The 19,336-nt window shown below is 38.4% G+C and overlaps 2 protein-coding genes across 5 annotated transcripts; one reads left to right on the top strand and one right to left on the bottom strand.

Annotated features, from left to right (window-relative positions):
• Positions 1–5,023: 5,023 nt before the first annotated feature.
• Positions 5,024–6,294, bottom strand: LOC126761846 (tRNA-splicing endonuclease subunit Sen34). 2 transcript variants are annotated; one of them, XM_050478268.1, is made up of 5 exons: positions 6,200–6,294; positions 6,054–6,140; positions 5,730–5,990; positions 5,560–5,667; positions 5,024–5,502 (listed from the first exon to the last, which is right to left on the bottom strand). In XM_050478268.1, exons 1-5 carry the CDS (start codon positions 6,285–6,287, stop codon positions 5,105–5,107), a joined length of 942 nt encoding a protein of 313 aa, XP_050334225.1. In that variant the 5' UTR covers positions 6,288–6,294; the 3' UTR covers positions 5,024–5,104. The 2 variants fall into 2 exon arrangements, with proteins under 2 accessions (XP_050334225.1, XP_050334226.1); XM_050478269.1 differs by lacking the exon at positions 6,200–6,294 and having other exon boundaries at positions 6,047–6,135.
• A 241-nt stretch (positions 6,295–6,535) lies between these two features.
• On the top strand, positions 6,536–9,461 carry LOC126761840 (DNA-directed RNA polymerase II subunit Rpb4). 3 transcript variants are annotated; one of them, XM_050478255.1, is made up of 6 exons: positions 6,536–6,747; positions 6,869–7,727; positions 7,803–8,015; positions 8,079–8,314; positions 8,378–8,670; positions 8,775–8,899. In XM_050478255.1, exons 1-5 carry the CDS (start codon positions 6,684–6,686, stop codon positions 8,605–8,607), a joined length of 1,602 nt encoding a protein of 533 aa, XP_050334212.1. In that variant the 5' UTR covers positions 6,536–6,683; the 3' UTR covers positions 8,608–8,670; positions 8,775–8,899. The 3 variants fall into 3 exon arrangements, with proteins under 3 accessions (XP_050334212.1, XP_050334214.1, XP_050334213.1); XM_050478257.1 differs by lacking the exons at positions 6,869–7,727; positions 7,803–8,015; positions 8,079–8,314; positions 8,378–8,670 and adding exons at positions 9,071–9,298; positions 9,359–9,461 and having other exon boundaries at positions 6,546–6,747; positions 8,775–8,955; XM_050478256.1 differs by lacking the exons at positions 6,869–7,727; positions 7,803–8,015; positions 8,079–8,314; positions 8,378–8,670 and adding an exon at positions 9,071–9,461 and having other exon boundaries at positions 6,546–6,747; positions 8,775–8,955.
• Positions 9,462–19,336: the final 9,875 nt, after the last annotated feature.

Below are 19,336 nucleotides of genomic sequence, written 5' to 3'. Positions count from 1 at the left end.
TCTTGACAGTTTTCTTATCTCGTAACACCTGTTTGGCAGGAGTTATGTTTGAGTCAATGTCCAGACTTTGATTATACGGGAAATTTATGCTGGTTTCGAGACAGTGACATAGTTCCTAAGACGCGAGGAATCTTTCTGTGTCACCGCCAAGTACTTTCGTTCATCAGAAGATCAACTTTTTCGCTTCTTTTTGTAGAGAACTTAGACATAACGCCGAAAAGGTAGCTCCAATCAGCGATGTCGCAAGCGGCTTTGAAATCGAGATAAAAGTAAGCGATCAGCCGGATCTGCGGAGTCAGCATCGACGAGAAAGAAACAGAAAAAAGAAAACCCAAAGTCAAAGTGACAGCACGCGCTGGCGGCAACTCCGCGGATCCGAAGTGTATGAATTCTCATAAGACAGTTGAAGCCGGTGCGATTTTGTGGTGTAAGCCTAAACAAACCGCGATTTTACACGGCGATATAGTTATATATCATCGTGTCTAAAATCACTTTCCACAAATTAACTGTCACCTAAATGACAGCCAGCGGAGTGTAATTGAAAAATGTTGCAACAATTAATAAATCTCTGTGACAAACACATATGGACATATCACACCAGCAGCAGGCAGCAGCATGTGCGCATGACAAATGTGTGGGCGTGTCAATTGATTTGAAATCCATTCAATTTGAAAGCGACAAGAGTAGCGACTACAATAAGTCAACAAAGAGCCAGCCGGCGAGGATAAAGTTGAGCGCTTTCGGCGCGCCTAAGTCGAGCGCACAAATACTGCCGACCGTAAACAAGCTCATAAATTTGCACAACTGTCGGCAGGCAGTAAATTAAACAGCCATAAAACAGGATAATTAAACCAGCGCCGCTGAATGTAGTAGCCACGAAATAGCTGTAGGCGCAAATGCTTAGCTGGCACTGCCAAGTAGCGACGGTCATCAGCGCGCGCGCGCTGGAGCAACAGCTAAGCTTATAGGCCGGCGCGTCGCTGCTAGTGTTAAGCGTGTGATGTACTAATAGCAGTTAAAATTAGAGTTTAAACAGCTTTACGCAAACTGCGGCAGCCGCAGAATTGGCAACAGCAACAACAACAACAGCAGCAGCAAGTATAAAGTAGCGATTAATAAAATATCAGCAACTATCGGTCTTTGCTGTCGCTGACAAGTGTCCGATGGCAGCGTAGCGGCCACAACATGTTGCCCTGTTGCATGTTATGTACAACACGATGCACGTGTAAGTCTTGCTGCGTCTGCTGCGCTCGCCACCGCTTGCCGCATGCCACATGCAACACGCAAACACTTGTTCGCCAATTGACAATCGCTTTTGGTCGTTAATTTTCTATTGCTGGGCTTCTGCCGACGGCGACGGGCCATAAAGATGGCGGTATTTCGGCATTCCTCGCTGACTTGCAGCTTCCTGAAGTTTTTTATTGCAAGTTTTGTGCGAGCGCTGTGTTTAAGGCACTGCAATCAAGCAGCCAGTTCGTGTGCACATTCGTCTTCGACAATTAATGATGGCTTTAGATAGAAAGAATGAAAGTTGCATAGTAAACGCGCGTGGCACAGTAGTTGCGTTCACTAATCGTACAGTAGGCAGTAAGCCATGAAATTAATGGTTACATTGATCAAGATCTATTTGGGAGGGTTCACGCGGCATTAGTGGCTGGTTTGAGGATGACAGAGGGTAAGGTATGGCTTTCCGAAAGATTAAGAGTCTGCAGAATGGCGGACGGTAAGGTAAGGTTTCCGAAAGATTTGGAGCTTTAAGGATGACAGAAGGTAAGGTATGACTTTCCGAAAGGTTAGGAGTCTGGAGGTTAGCGGACAGTAAGGTATGACTTTCGGAAAGATTTGGATCCTGGAGGCTGGCGGACGGTAAGGTAAGGTTTCCGAAAGATTTGGAGCTTTGAGGATGACGGACGGTAAAATATGGCTTTCCGAAAGAATTGGAGCTAGCGCTACTCTTCTGTCTGCCGCTTATTCCCTATAGTTGATCGGTCCACAGTCTTGCATTTTTGGCAGCGTATATCAGCTTATTAAAAGACGCAGACACAGACTGAGCTCAAAAGATCTTAAGAGGACTGTGGGTCCGCCAACCGGCCGCCGTATAACTCCACACTGAATTGAATTTTTCAATCCTACCTGCCTTTAGGTTTAAACCACAGCCACCACGAATCTCCCCAAAAAGCCTAACCCACTGAGCAGATTGGAGCGAGCTCCAAGGGCTAACTGCTGCTCGTGATACCAGACTTCAGTCTCCGGTCAGACCTTGTAGCTTTTGCTACTCCCAGTTGAGCACCCAACAAACTCAATGACTGGGGACATTTATCGCTTGAACTGCAAATGTCTTTTCATTTGAAGGAATCTCATTCAAAGTCTATAATATCATTTCTGACAAAGACTATGCTGAAATTTCTAGGCAAACCAAAAATACAGACATAGTGCATATGGATTTTAGTCGCCTCTTACGACAGGCATACCTTACCGCGGACAAATTCTACCCCCTGACAGTGCGTTCAAAGCCGACCCGCGCAAAGATGGAATCTTCTTAACAAACACCTCCACACTAACCAAATAATGACGGAGCGTACTCTGCAGCTTGCCATGGTTTTAACGGGACGAAGACAGTTGTGACATTAGCCCAACCGACTTTTCTGCTGAGTTTCACCACAGCATACTCAAATGGAAGAATTCCACAATCACCAGCCCGGGGTACCAACCGAAATCCAAAGAAAAGTTAGTTCCTAATCGCAGTCCATGTCAAAGCTATAGCCCAGTCCAGCAACACCAACTCAGAGACGACCACCTGCTTTATATCCCCCTAAAGGGGTCGTACGAAGACTATAACCTAGCCAACGGACTGATCGAATTCGGCTTTGTTCTCGGTATAAAGAAAACCCATATTATTTGTAATTTTCCGAAGACAGACGGGGTCATACGAAGACTTTGCTTCATCCATCGGCCAATCGAAGTCAGCTTTGTTCTTAGTTTAAAGAAAACCCACAATATTTGTATTTGTTCGAATACAGTTTTATGGGCCTTCTTTGTCAACTTAAGAACATTAAGCGTGATCATACTTGAAAGTGATGGCCGACAATAGTCAAGCGCTTTTAATAGCGGTAATTTGCCTACTGTTTCGTTTAATTGGCTGTTGATGTATTTCAGCTACTGAAATTTACCAAATTTATCGGAGCTTAACCATTTTATGGCAAAATTCTTTTCTTCGCGGCTCACTTTGTTTCACGTTAATGCATTTCAATTGTTCCGCGCATGCGCCTTTCATCGATGGATCGCTTTATGCGTGCCTCAATCTTTTTTACTCGCGCTGCAACAACTTTTGTATATGCGTTTGCGCGACTTGTTGCTGACAACAAATTCCGACATGACAGCATTTTTGCCAGACACGCTTGTTCAACACGCCGCTGGACGTGGCACACGACGCGCCCGCTTGTCGATCTATAGCGTTGTTGTTGTCTTGCCGGTTGTTAGTCGTTTTTTTTGTTTTGGTTTCTTATCAGCATTTGCATGTCCTGTCTGTGTCGCGCTGTAATGTTGCAATTAAGCGTCAACGTGTCGCGAACGTGCAACGTGTTAAAGCGTACAATATTTGTCAATTTTCACTGGAATTTTCATATCATTTGCCAGTTTGGTCGCCGCGCCGTATCGTTGGGAGTCTATGCGCCGTCACGCAGCCAAAAACTGAAATTCACTGCGTGTACCGCGCCCGAATACTCCCAACACCAAGAGTGGACAAAAATTTGCATGCGTGCAACACGCCCTGTTGGCATGCGCTAAATAGCGAGGCGATCGCTGATTGAAGCGGTCGACTGTTAGTAAAAATTCACCAAAAAATTCTTGAAATAAGAATTCGAGGACTACTGAGCGACAGCATATGAAAATATTCAGCTGGAAATGCGCGTCGAGATCATTTAAATTGTTATTGTAGAAAACGTCTCTGAAATAACCGTTCCTACGACAGTCGGGTCTAAGTAATCGGAACGGACCCGGATTTTTATCCGACTAAGGACTGTCAACTCGGCACCATGCCTCGAAATTACTTCAGGAATTTTTTTTTGTGGCCACAACAACAATATATCTGAAGTAATTTGATGAATGGCGTCAACAATCCTTGGTGAGATAAAAATTCCGACCACTCCAGTTACTTAAACCCGACTGCTGGGGAACGCGATTTTAGATAGATAGCTGTGGTTAAGCAAAAAATATTTTCATAAACTTCCTTTGGTAAGGTCTACCTGTTGTTGTTGTAGCGGTAATCTAATGCCTGTTTGGGTGACCAGGCTCTATTCGATTGCCATCGTAATCATCGAAAGGGAGGCCCAGAAATGTCGTCGAAGTAATCAAGGAAAGACCTCTTAATGTTCCTAAGGGACGGCTCCGCTTTAAGCGAAAACCTTCCAGCAGAAACTGCTTGAGGAGGAGTTCATTATGTTCCTTTACTGGAAGCATACGCCTTCGATATGCAAATATTCAACCGGAGACCCCCAAGAGGCATTCTGTAATCGTCCTTAATGCCCTATTTTAACACGTCTGAAGCTTCCTTGACTGCATTTCCTAAAATTTTTCTTTGTCTTTTCCCCAAGAACTGTCAGCTAGCGACTTGAGGATTTTGTTGCAGCTTTGTACATGGCGGTTATCGCGGTCGTATGAGGAATGAAGGAGCACAAGCTGTCGTATATAACACCAAAAATCTTAGGGTTGTTGACACTCGAAATTTTTTCATCATCGACTGTGATGTTAAGGCCCAGTGTGTACTTCTCGTCCAGTCGCTGCGGATATTGTGGGGGAGATTGCCAAGTTCCTTGCAGAGAAGAAACGAAATATGTCGTAAAACTAGCCGTTTACTTTTGAACACATGTCATCGATTCCAATGACTGACGCTAATATCGTACCATCATCTGCGTATGAGGAGCAAATTCTTTCGGGTGATTGAGAGAGTTTTGAAATATGGAAGTTAAACAATAGCGGGGGAGGACAATACTCTGTGGAACCTCCCGGTGCAAAAAAAAGCTAATTATATTTGCTAAATAATGTTTTTAAGTGTAAGTTAACTGTAAAATTGTATTTCAAGGCAGTTTTAATTACAATAACATTATTATAAATTACTCTCAGCTTTCTCCATTTGGCGTTGCTGCTGGACAGCGCCGAATTTTTCTCTATTACCCTCCCACTGCACTGTTTGGTAGTGCACTTCACGCTCAACTAGTGTATCCGTTCCCACTTCTTCATTACCAAAGTAAGCAAATATGCAAATCTTATTGACTATTACAGACAAACGCACTTTGGCTATTAGGTCTAAAGGTTGTATGATCGGCGTGTCAAGTAGTATTACAATATGCGAAGCATGATATTGAAGTGGATCGCCCGGATATAGCAGAAAATCAGCGCCGAATGCATCGCCCGCGGTGACATAGTAACCACGCGTCCAAAAATCGCAAAAGACTTTATATTTAAGATCGTTTTCGATGGCAGGTGGCTCAACAATTTTGAAAGCTATAAATATGGTCAATTAACAAGACTGATTTATTTTAAGAATATTTAACTATTTACTGTGCGTTTGCTTATGCGCGCATGTTATTTCCAATTGCGCATTCTTGCGTTCAAATACGAAATTATCAGCAGTTTCTTGCAGGATTTTCGAAGCATCTAACTCAATCTCTGTTAGAAATGTAGTTTTAGAGTAAATATATATTTTAGATGAGATTTCAATTAAATTTTACCGGCTTCAGGCACACCTTCCCTGAAAAGTTTCTTTCGTTTTCCCTCAAGAATCTTACTCATATTACGTTCAGTTTCCTGTAACTTTTCAGACTTCAGGGTTTCCGCTTGGGCTGCAAAGCCCGCATCCAACAACTTATGGTACTCCGCCAACTCATTGGCAACCGGCACCTTCAGTAAAGATTCATGCTTTGAAACCAATTGTGCAATGTCACGCTCTACCAAAAATCTTGTTTCATATGGCGTCAGCTCCAGCGGTAGCGCTAAACAAGAAAGGATACATTTTAAAAAGTGCAATGAATTGTATATTTAATGTTACAATTAACTGCAATCATTCGCCGACCAACCACGCATATTGCATGTGCCCACCAGCGCACCCACAATGCGGTGCTTCTGCCGCAATGTCATATAGTCTGCAAAAGAAATTTCGTGATTTTTATTCATATTACCATAAGTAAATATATACACTTACCGTCCACATTGAAGACATAGCCAGTGCCATTTATTAATGTTAAATTAATTTTCTTGACTGTAGCATTATTTCGCACTGTAGCATCCATTGTTTTGTTTACGAATAAGGTGTAAAGAAATTTTGCACAGCGACATCTGTACGACACTTTTAGCTATGAACTCTGAATATTTTTTCGTATTTGTTAAAAAGCGTTTGAAAAAATAGTTTTATAAAAATAAACTTATAGCAATTTAAAAATATTAAATAATTTTTTTTTGAATTAACAATTATCGTGCTATAAATTTCAATTTAATAACAAAATATTTAGTTAGTATTCGTAACTGACCTTGCTACAGCTGGCAGCACTAATAAAAATCTAGACGTCAAAAGCTGAAAGCCGCCTTCGCGGAATAGATTTTTATGTTATTCCGGAATTTCTACATTAATTTTCACGTATAAATTTTATTTTCTTTCTAAACAGCTAAGTAATTAAACTAAAACCAAAATGTCTTTCATGAATCCCGTCGATATGGTTGAGGAAGATGCAGCGGATCTTCAATTTCCAAAGGGTAAGTCGACATATAATTTTGTGTTCTATGGCCCACAAGTGAAACGCGCGATTTTAGTGTTTATGAAAGCTATGCGATACACTTAGACGCAACAATTAGTTTTATCATTTTCATTTTGTAGTCAAATTAGAAGTTCCGAATAATTTATCAAAAGTTAATGGCAACCAGCAACAGCACATTACAAAAGTGCGCCCCCAAGCTGATACAAAATATACAACAACCTACTATAATGCTGAGGAGTTCAACAGAAACCTCGAGCAACGCACTAAAGCTATACAACCAAGGAATGCGGATTACATACAAGCTGGTGTAAATAACACCGAACGTTGTTGCACTTGCAACTGCGATCTCTACGAACCGTATATAAAGTGTCCCGATTGTGAGTATACGCTGCTGTGTATGCAATGCTTTGCGCAGGGGCGCGAGACTGCCACGCATCTCAACACACATTCGTATATCATTGTGCGCGATGATATACAAGTTTTCCCGGGTGCAAACAACTGGACGGCAAGGGATGAGCGTATACTCTTACACACGCTGGAAAAGAAAGGCTACGGCAATTGGGAAGCAGTATCGCATGCATTACAACTCCGACATAGTGCTGACGAATGCCGTCAGCATTATCATAATTTTTACTTTGGTGGCATATTTGAACGCCTGCTTGGCTTAACACATTCAAGAAATGCTTACTTTCCCGAACGTATGCCTTATGTGGTAAAGATGCGTTCAGTGGATCCACCGCGTAGCGATGAGCCGGGTACAATGCAATTTAAAATGATGTCGGGTTATCGTTGTGCACGTGGTGACTTCGACACACCATACGACAACTCAGCTGAGGGCCTATTAACAACAATCATGCAGGATACCTTTAGCACGAATGCGGCAACAGATGACTACGAAGAAACGCTTGATGAAAATAGTCGTAATGCTTACGAAGAATTACAATTGGCAGTGGTGGCGGCTTATAACAATCGCTTGAGGTATTAAAGTTTATTCATTTACAAATAATGAAGCTAGCAGTTAATATTTTTTAAAATTTTCACTTATGAACGCAGAGAACGGCAACGTCGTTATAAAATAATGCGTGACCATGGTCTCATAATGCCGAATCGTACATTGGGCTGGATTTCCAAGTATGGTGAAGCGCTTGGTTCGGAATCGAACTGCAGTCGTTTTCTATCCTTCATGCAAATTTGCAAGCCTGCTAAGTTTGATATGTTGGTTGAGTCACTAAAATATTTCACAGACACACAAAAAACGATTTATCGGTAAGAAATTTATTTTTTCTTTGTATTCTTATAAATCATAACCACACTTTTTACAACCCACAGTTTATATGAGCTGCGTCAGAATGGTGTCCGCACACTAGCAGGTGGTTCGTTATATTTCAAATTGAAGAAACGTCGTGCACAACAACAGCGTGATCGCCAAAAAGACGAAATCTATCGACAAGTACACGATTGGCGTAAGCTAATACCAAGCGCTCAAACGCTTGTGCCTAATCCCTTTGCCACAACTAATGTAGTAAGCAATCCTAGGCGTAAAGCTGGACCCATGGATATTATCGGTTTGTTACATAAAGTTAACAGTTTTTCCATTATTTTTTAAACAAATTTATTTTACCTTCTAGGTATGCCCGGTTATACCCGCCTCACTGATGGCGAACGCAAACTGTGTAGCGTTGAACGCATAGCGCCACAAGCATATATTGACTACAAAAATATATTAATAGCGGAAAACATGAAAATGGGTCATTTGCGCCTGGCCGATGCGAGACGTTTAATCAAAATCGATGTCAATAAAACACGCCAAATATATGATTTCCTGATTGAAAATGGACACATAAATAGACCCCTGTGATTTGTTTGCCTTTTAGCGTCTCACAACAAGTACCAACAACAAGCTTGTTTCTTATTGCTAGATGTTAGTTTCAGCTGCGTTTCACTTGTGTTGCACATGCGTATTTCTTTAACCGTTACTTAAAAAAAAAATACTAAAATTAATAAATAAATTTTTATCTTATACAGAATTTGAGAACGCAGAGACCTTGTTGATATCCGAAGTTCACATGTTGCTTGACCATCGCAAACGACAGAACGAATCCGCCGATGAAGAGCAGGAATTCTCCGAAGTTTTTATGAAGACATACGCATATACAGACAGTTTTCGCAAATTTAAAAATAAGGAAACAATTGCAGCGGTACGCAGGTGAGTTATACGGGGAACTAAATAAAACTCTGTTGTTCACCCTATTCCTTAAAATGTCTAAAACTAACCCTTGACCTTTAAATTCTTTCTAAATCACAACAATTTTTCTTTTCAGTCTTTTGATGCAGAAAAAATTGCACAAATTCGAATTGGCCGCACTGGGTAACCTGTGCCCGGAAGCGCCCGAGGAGGCTAAGGCGTTAATACCATCGTTAGAAGGACGTTTCGAAGACGAAGAGTTGCGGCAAATACTTGACGACATAGGCACCAAGCGCAGCTTACAATATTGATGTGTTTCAACACCATTTTTCATACATTCTTTTATAAATACTGTAATTATAAAGTAATTTTCGTAGCAATGAAATTGTAAAAAGGAAAAACTAACATGATTTTTCTCCTAAAGCTAATACAATATCCCTGGGTACGATGTACAAGCGTTTTGCTCACTGTCTTCTACTTGAAAAATAAAAGACTTACAAGTGTAATTTATTTATAATATAATACAACTAGTGTTTGATATAATATATGTACATACATATATGTTAATAATAGCGGATTCTAAGTTAATAAAGTTAAGCAGTACAGACTGGATCTAACAGCACAGATGATGATATCAAAAATCGTTCCTACAACAGTCGCATCTACGTAACCGGAACGGACCCGGATTTTTATACGGCCAAGGACTGTCAACTCGGCAGATTTCTGCCGCTGTAGCAACAACAAATTGACTTTAAAATTCCGATTGTCAACAACCCTAAGATTTTAAGTGTTACATACGACAGCCTGTCGTTTTTTTACACCACATACGATCGCGGTAACCAACAAAGTACAAACCCCGAAAAAAAAATCAAGCATATCAATATATAATGTCTATAGAGTCAAACCATCAACCAAACCTCGAGTCGAAGAGGTGTTATACGACAGCCGGTTCTACGCACCGAAATTTACTCGGATTTTATCCGACCAAGGGCTGTTTTTTTGGCGATCTAACCCCGTTTGGAAAAAAAAAACGAAGAGGTTGAGTTGACTCGCGAATCTAGAGTGACCCTTGCGCAACTTCCTTCCATATATTGTAGCAAGTTAAACTTCTATCTATCCAGAATCGACCACAATATAATAAAAATATATGTTCTGCGTTCAATGAGTCCCCGCATGAATCTAACCTTCTCTTTGCCTGCACAATGAATTCCACTCATCTAAACATACCATTTGCCATCTCCCCGTGTTCCGCCCCGTTTCCTGTGCTAATCTTTAGAGCACTACGATGACAACCGACCCGAATCTTATCACCCAAACGGGGACTAGATAACTGCTACAATAACAATTCTTAAAAGCATCAAGAAAACATCCTTAGATACTTCGAAAATGTCGTCCGAAAGGACAAAAAAATTCTGGTAAAGTTTGAACTCTTACGAGTAATATTAATATTGGCACATGATCCATTTCCGTTTCTGCATATATGTATGTATATAACACACACAGGAATATTTTCCTGTCGTCGTTTCGGATGATATTTTCATCGTACCTAAGGAAAAAAATAGTAAATTTTTTTTTGTCCACCCTAATACATTTATACCACATTAGGGATGATATTTCCGCGGTATCTAAGGAAAAAAATAATTAATTTTTTTTTTGTCCACCCTAATACATTTATACCACATTTGGGATGATAATTACACGGTATCTGAGGAAAAAAATAATTAATTTTTTTTTGTCCACCCTAATACATTTATACCACATTAGGGATGACATTTCCACAGCATCTAAGAAAAAAAATTTTTTTTTGTCCACCCTAATACATTTATACCACATTAGGGAGGATATTTCCACGGTATCTAAGGAAAAAATTAAACGTTTTTTGGCCCACCTTAATACATACATACAAACATATGTATGTAGCCAAGCGAAAAAAATTTAATTTTTTTTTACCCACCCTAATACGGCAAAAGACTAAAGGTTGTGAAGAAATTGTTTTTTACTTTGTCTATGAATGAAGTGTTTAACATTTTGTTGTTATCATTGTTTACTTTTTAATAATTTTTTGTTGTAGTTGTCATGGATTATGATCAATGTTGCTTACTGAAGCTTATTACTTTATTTTTTTCTGAGCTTTTTTTATACGAAAGCAATATCAAGTTCAACATCTTTCATTGATTGCAAGACAATAATTTGCTCATATGTTTGTATGTATAGTATGTACGCATTCGCATAATTATGTATGTATGTATTATATATGTACTGTTTATGTATGTATGTATAATTGGGGACTCCCTTGTTGTCAAGCTTTATTATGAATTTATCATGTCTCATTGTTATCGTTCAGTGCGTAATACTTAATGTTGTTGCTTTATATTTGAGTTCTTCCCAAGTTAAGCACATAACTGGAACTATGATACATATATGTATCTTCGATATTTTTTTTTTACTGCAATGCTCTAACCAACTCTTCTACAAATATTTCCTCACACCCTGTTTAGTTAAGCTCAATCTAATCCGAAAGTCACTGCTTGATTACATAATTTTGTTGTAGTTCAGTTGCAGTTGTTGCACTAACTCGAAAAGCTTTGAGAGGCCACAATATTCAGGTTTCTGTTGGCCTTAGTCTAAGCTAAACAAGCTCTAAATCTGCTTTGGGGGCAACAAAGATAATGTTAGCTCTTAATATATGAGCATTTGGTGTAGACATACAAACATCTGTAAGTAGACATACATATGTATTATAGATAGTTATTTTTAAACTTGCAATGCTCTTCAACTTACAACTGCTCACCTTCGTACTTAACTCATACTAGTAGCACACGAAAACTAACCGAATTATACAGAGAGTCGGCATATGGAGAGTACTATAGGGTTCAAACCAACACCGAACAACTGATGGGTTTTAAGAGATTTTTTATTCGTGTATAAAACAGCTTCATCTATAGCTTATAAAATTTTTAAACCAGGAAGAAGCGCCAAGCTACTCTCTAATACATAAGGAGCTAACTTTTTATGAGTTTCTGTCATTTCCTGATATGTGAGAAGCTAACTTCTAAGTAGTTTTTGATATAAAATCGTAATAATTGTAGAACTACATCTACAAAGTTTGAAAGTAGAAGCTGAAGTACTAAATTTTTACATTTTTCAACCTTATAACCTCAAAATATTAGCATCACTGATCCGACTTGTTAAGGTAAGGTTCGGTTAAGCCAAAGTATTGCGCCAATCCTGGATGCCACTTGGGCGGCTGTAAATATTGGTACTATGTGATACCCAAAGCAAAAACTTCTAAAAATTGATCAACATATATTCAAAGAACAACGTAATATTTCGAGCTTACCACAAATTTGTTAATGCAGTTCATATCAATAACAGCATGCTTCTTACTCATACAGTATCTGGCTATAACCGCGTAAGCCTTGTCTGCGCTAGTAAAACAGAAGTATCGAAACGACTGCAGGACGGTTGTTGGACAGGTCACAACTTACTGGCATAACATGCGAGCCGGATGGGTATAAGAACCGACGATACCTGCAGAATGTACAGCTTAGTCGGCATGAGAGATGCTGGAACACCTACTATGCCTCTCCTCAGTATTTACTACAATTCGTCTTATATATCTGGGAGTTTCGCAGTTCAATGCACTAAATGAAATTCGAAGGGTTCAAGGCACTTGATGTTCGTAAAAAGCGTCGACGTCCTGTTTGACAAATTTCTTAGCTCAAATTAAACTAAATCTCCATCTAACTAGCATTACGTAGGCTTGACAGTTGGGTAGTATAACCTAACCTAGCATATCATAAAAAAGGAGAAAGATTTATTCGACAACTGAAGAGAAGCCAGAGTAACCTATCAATCGCATAATTCTAATTCGCTAAGATCGTAGAAGCTGTATCTGCCGAGATATCTCCAGCTAAATCTTGCAAAAACTGGCAAGTAAAGATGAAAGTGCCTAGATGATTCCATCTTATCATTCATTTCGTTCACTCAAACTGGACTTCGGTACTTTCTAAATGCATTTAAGACCAGTGCACCATATGTAAATTAAGATCGATTTTGTAGATCGCCATTGTTTAAATGTGTCCGCTGAATTTAGTTTGGGAAAAGTACCACGAGAATTCAACCTGGTTATGACTTCTGTGTTCATCTTGTAGGGAAAACGAGAGAGCCAGCGTAGCATGGATCCATTTTTGAGCCCAAGAAGACAACGGAATACCGACACACTTCCAATCGGATGCATTCGGGTTACGGTTGTCGACCGACCCACCCGAACTGTATTTCGGCACTTTCTAAAATGGATTCCGGTCAAATAGCAGTCAGCGCGCTTTAAATGAATCAAGATCTTATGGATACCCATTGTTCAAATGAGTCCGATGGATTTCGCCGGGGGCAAGTACAACAAAAATTCAAAACTGGTCGCGATTTCCCAGTTCAGATTTTCAGAAAAAGCGAGAGCGTCAGCGTTTCTTATATGAATGTGTAGGCTAATGTATGTATGTATACAGGTAAATAAAACAAAAAACAACAACGCAGACGTAGGTGTCGAACAGCTGTGAAAGCGGAAAATCAACGTGTGCCAGCAAATATAAAATTTATGTGCGCCTTTGTGTGTGTGTGTGTGTGTGTGGAAGAAACTATGCAACTATTAAAAACATGGAATGAGCCAGCGTCTCAGAGCGTCTGTGATGAGCAAAAATAAAGCACCGCAGCTAAGCGTGTTGGCAACACGGAGAAAAACTAAAAAACAACAACAGCAAAAAACACATACTAACAGTAAAAACAAAGAGGCTGAGCAACAGCAGCTATGAGCAGAGCTGCGGGAGCAACAAGCAACACTCATAATAATAAAAAAAATATATATTCATAAAATCAGTCACTTTTCGTGTACAACAACAATAAGTAAACTCTCCGTGTTGTATCTCGAAGATTGGAACGCGGCGCGGCAGCTGTACACACACGCACACATACACTTGCGCGCGGCGCCGAAGGTGTACAGCGATTGTGCGCGCTGATTGTGAAAAGCAGGTGCCAGGGGGTGGCGCAAATGAGCTGTATGAGCGCGCGCACGGCGGCGGCGGCGGCGGCCATAATTTCTATGGAGAGGCAGCTTTTTGGGTAGCAGCGCTGTTAAGAATACACAGCTTGTACGTATGTATTTGTGTGGAGTTCATTAGTATATATTTATAAGCGATATTTTATGGCGATGCCAAAAGCGCCGTTATCTCTCGAGTCATGTGTTTGTTGTTATTGACTTAGCAAAGTTTCTGCATCAATTTGCGCGCACACACACATACATACATACACATATGCATTTATTTATTTTTCAATGGCCAACGACAACAGCACCAACAGTGTGGAGTCCGTCCGCAGCTAGCAAAAAGATCGGCAGCAGCCGTTGTCGAAAGCAGATCAAAGCTGCTGGCGCGCTACAGCGGTGCGGCGTGGAGATACGCCGAGTCAGTCAGCAGTGATCAGCGAGCGACGAGTACACCAAAGTGAGCTCAGCGGCGACGACAGCAATTTTTTACTATTTTTTATATAAATTTCGTTGTTTTTGTTTTAACAAATCATCAAACCAGCGTCGCGGTGAAAGAAAAACCCGCGTGTGTGTTGGCAAGCGTTGGCAAAGAAACACGCGGCGCGCCGAAAATTCGTATCGATCTTGCGTTGAAACGTCAATACCGTTATTTTCCGATTTTGTTGACCAAGCGAAATTTGTGCGGTTGGTTTTTAGACAAATTTTGCTGACTTTTCATAATTTGCCTGATTGCCTTGTGGGTACTACGCGCTGTTTACTTGTGTTTTTGTTGTTGTTTTTTTACTGGTGTTTTTGTTATTGTTTGTTAAGTGTGTTTTTTGTTATTGTATTTTTAACTTGTTTTTTTTGTTATTGTTTTTTTTTTTACTTGTGTTTTTGTTATTGTTTCAGTTATGCTGCCAGGGCATTGAAGTGAGTGTTGGCGCAATTCACCGGTCTCAGCATATTCTTCAAGACTCAGTGCATTATTTAGCATATAACTATATATGCAGTTTACATGTTTTTGTTATTGTTTTCAATAATATCGATTAAGTGAAAAAATATTACACGTTGCGCGAAAACAAAAGCCAATAGCGCAAACCGTTAAGCTTAGTGTCTGAATATGTACACAAGCAACAAGTGACGCAAGCAGAAAACAGCTAACGGCAAGCGGCGTAAACTTAAGGTGCTCCATTGAACGGTGAAAAAGTAGTATCTACAGATGCACGCTAAAGTACGAGCTTGCGAGTAAACGCCACACAAAGAAGTGTTGCTCGTAAAAAAGAAAATATTATTGGTGAGTGGCTGAGAAAAAAAGCTAAAAAAGCTAAAAAAAGGCAGTGTAATTTATACATACATATGTATATACATATATAGCTGTATATAAAAAGCGTTGTGTCAAATATACAACAATATATACACACGTAAATAAAAATATAAACACACACGCGGCTGCTGGTGAATGCAATGGCGCATTCCAGGCAAAAGTGAGGCACAAACGCAGCGCATTGGTAGACTGGAAATTGTAGCAGAGTTTCGTAACTTCGCGGCAAGTGTAACAAATAACTAAAAATATAGCTCCAACTTAACTTGTTTTTAACCAAATGCGAAATTTTGTAAATACATCTCGTCAAATAAAAAAAATGTCCATACAAGGACTTTATTTTGTTTGTTCTATTTGTATGGCAGCTATATGTTATAGTGGTCCGATCTGAACAATTTCATTGGAGATTATACTGTTCTCTTAGATAATAATCTGTACCAATTTTCGTGATGATATCTCGATAAATAAAAAAGTTGTCTATACAAAATATTGACCTTGAACGCCCATTTTGTATGGCAGCTATATGTTATTGCGATCCGATAGGAACAATTTTTTCGTAAATTGCAACATTGTTTTCAAAAATCATCCATGCAAAATTTCGTGAAGATATCTGGACAAATAAACAAGTTTTCTATACAACATATTAACCTTGAACGTTCATTTTGTATGGCAGCTATATGCTATAGTGAACCGATCTGAATACCTTCTTCGTAGATTGCAAGACAGTCTTTAACAATTATCCAGCCAAAATTTCGTGAAGATATCTCTACAAATGAAAAAGTTTTCTGAACAAGAACTTAAATTTGATCGTTCAGTTTGTATGGCAGCTATGTGGAATAGTGAACCGATCTGAATACTTTATTCGTAGATTGCAAGACAGTCTTTAACAATTATCCAGCCAAAATTTCGTGAAGATATCTCGAAGAATAAAAAAGTTGTCTATACAAAATAGTGACCTTGAACGTTCAGTTTGTATAGCAGCTATGTGCCATAGTGGTCGGATCCAAAAAATTTGTTCAGAGCTTGTAGCAATTCATTGGACAATATTCCATGCCAAATTTCTTGATGATATCTCGTAAAATAAAAAAGTTTTTTATACAAGCACTTTATTCTGATTGTGGTTCGATATTGGCCGTTCCGACAAATGAGCAGTTTCTTGGTGAGAAAAGTATGTGTAAACAATTAAAGATTGATATCTCAAAAACTGTGTGACTTATATGCGGGCAGAAAAGTGGATATGGCTTTATCGAATCGGCTTGCCAGGCTGATCATTTATACAAGGTACCGACGCTACCATCTGTGTGTTACGAGTACAACGTAACAAACCCTGTTCAGGATATAATAAATCGAAAGTCGGGCCCATGGTTACTATGGAGACAAAAGTAAATACTATCTTTTATTTTCTGAATATTTCTATTATAAGATTGGTCAGAGTTCCCTTGTTACCAGTGTGCTGAAATATGAAAGGTTATTGCTTAAAAAGTCTGCCAGTATTTGTAATTCAGTTGAGAATTGTTCGTGCAAAAACCGAAATAGCTGAATCCAGTGATTTTGCAATCTAAATGTATCGAGTTCGATCAGCCCGAATGTCTGTCAGTCTATCAATCTTTTATAACTAGGTCCATAAGCTTTATTTATAAAGCACCTATTCCTATAAGCATTAACCTGATCGCAAAAGAGTCGACTCTACCTAAATGGCTCCGTTGGAATTTGTGTCCAGTCAAGTTCTGTCTGTCCCTTAAATGTATTTCGCGATTCTTTTAAGCCGCAATAGCCATAACAACTACGCTACCAAGGTACCTATTTCTATAAACATTGATCCGTTCGCACAAAAGTCGAGTCTAACTAACTGGCTCCGACGGAATTTGTCTCCAGCCAAGTTCTGTCTGTTCGTTTAATGTGTTTTGCGTCTATTTTCGCTCACTAAAGCAACAACAACTACTGACCTTAAGCTTCCAGGACAGTCGTGCCTCAGGTCTTCACTTTTTTGGATAATATTTTGTGATCAAAAACTACAAAATTATCTCTTATAATTGTGAAGTGTAGAAATAATGCAATAAACCTCGGCTTTACTTGAAGATTGACCCATAAGATAAATATTTAAATATTATAGAAATTATTTGGTTAGGTTGGTGGCTAAAGGCTAACACAGTGGTCGTTGAAAAGGAAAATGCTTTGCTCCGTTTCCATGACAGTCGGTTCTAAGTACCCGGAACGTACCCGAATTTTTAACCGGTCAAAGACTGCCAACACGGCACCATAACTCGAAATTATTTCGGATATGTTTTCTGTCGCTACAACAACAGCAACAAAATGTTGTGCCCATTACCTAATCACCTACCAGTATTCAAAAATTATCTTGATTAAATTATTTTACCATGCAATAAATTGCCATACATTGTTCTTTAGTTTTTTTTTTTGCCATTTATGTTACGCTGTGCCTGGAGTGCCCCCCACTCACTGTGTTTACTCAATTTTATACTCTGCATGCAATTTTGTGGAAACATTTTCTATTCTGCGTATATTTTACATACACATATGTGCTTATATATGTATATGTATGCATGTGTGTATGTAAATGTGTGGGTGGCGTGACATATTATATATTGTGGAGGCTGCAACACTAGCACCAACAACAGCACTCACATATCGCTTCATTGCAGCGCTGAAAATTGTCAGGCATAACATACGAACGACGCCGTGAAAAGCAACAATTGCCACGCCGAGTCATTGTACAAGTAGTCACAACATTTGGCGAACTCGACGCAGTTACCACACGCTGCTACGTCGATTGGCGCACCGAGCTGACGCGAGAGAGTGCCGGCGAAATAAAAAATATAAATAAACGCAAAAAATTGTGAAAGAAAAACAGAAAAAAGTGTGAAAAGTTGTTGTGGAAAATAAAAAAAAAAATTGATAAAATAGAAATATATAAAATAAAAATAAAAATAAAAAATATTACAGAAAAGGTGAGCAAATTCACAGATCACGTTAGTTGAAAATTGTCGCGTAATTATAAAAAAATTAATTACTATATCATTTATTAAGTGTTTTTATGATGATTTGATGATTATATTTTAAAATAGCAAATGTGAAAATTGGAAAGAAAATTCAAAAAATAGTAAGTAATATATGAAGAAAATATATGAAAAAAAATTAAAAAAAAATTGTGAAAATAATAAAATAAGTATAAACAGTGGCAGCTAAAAGTTAATCGCATGGATATAGGCGTTTCATAAATAAAAATGTGTATGAATACAAAAAGTTTAATAAACCAGTTAAATTAACCATAATTAACCGGTTATATAGAGTGTTTACGTCATTAATATATTTACTTATATGGCAATTAAGTCGAGTAAAGAGGTAGGGAGAGGGACCTCTCTACTCTACTCTCAATAAGACAGTTATGCCTAGCTGCACCATTTATCTTAACAAAAACAATAACAAACATTGGTGAAGTTAACTTTATCATACATGTACACACACATAATATATATATTTTTTTGTTATTTTTGTTGTTATATACAATTTTTAAACATTAATCAGCACTTTCGTTTATTGTTCAGTCAAAATTCGCACATATTTTCGGTTATCACCAAAACCAAAAAAAAAAAATACTAAAAAATACTAAAAAAAGGTTAATGAGTTATTTGCAATTTATATGTATAGTTAGAAATCACAGCCCAAAGTATTTGCATTGGTTTTTCTATGCTTAAGTGTTGTACATTTTAAATATTTATTTATTGTTATCAGTAATACGGAAAGTGGACACCTGTTCGTGCATAAAGTTTCGTTCATAACGGCATTGTTATTTTAATTGAATGCTTTTGAATGACTGAGTCATTTACCGGGTGTAACATTTTTTATGTAAATTTGCTACGAAAAAAATTTATTTTTGAAATAAATAAAAATAATAATAATAAAATGTAAAAAAACAATAAATAAATATTTTTTGAAAAAATTTACAAACTTTAATTTAAAAACTTAATTTTAAAAATATAATTTAAATAATTAAAAACTTTCAAAAATTAAATTTAAAATTAAAAAAAAAATTTCAAAAC

Source organism: Bactrocera neohumeralis, chromosome 6, assembly GCF_024586455.1.
Source record: "Bactrocera neohumeralis isolate Rockhampton chromosome 6, APGP_CSIRO_Bneo_wtdbg2-racon-allhic-juicebox.fasta_v2, whole genome shotgun sequence".
NCBI lineage: Eukaryota > Metazoa > Arthropoda > Insecta > Diptera > Tephritidae > Bactrocera > Bactrocera neohumeralis.
The sequence above is the reverse complement of the archived record's forward strand: the minus strand, read 5'-3'. Positions and strand labels throughout refer to the sequence as shown.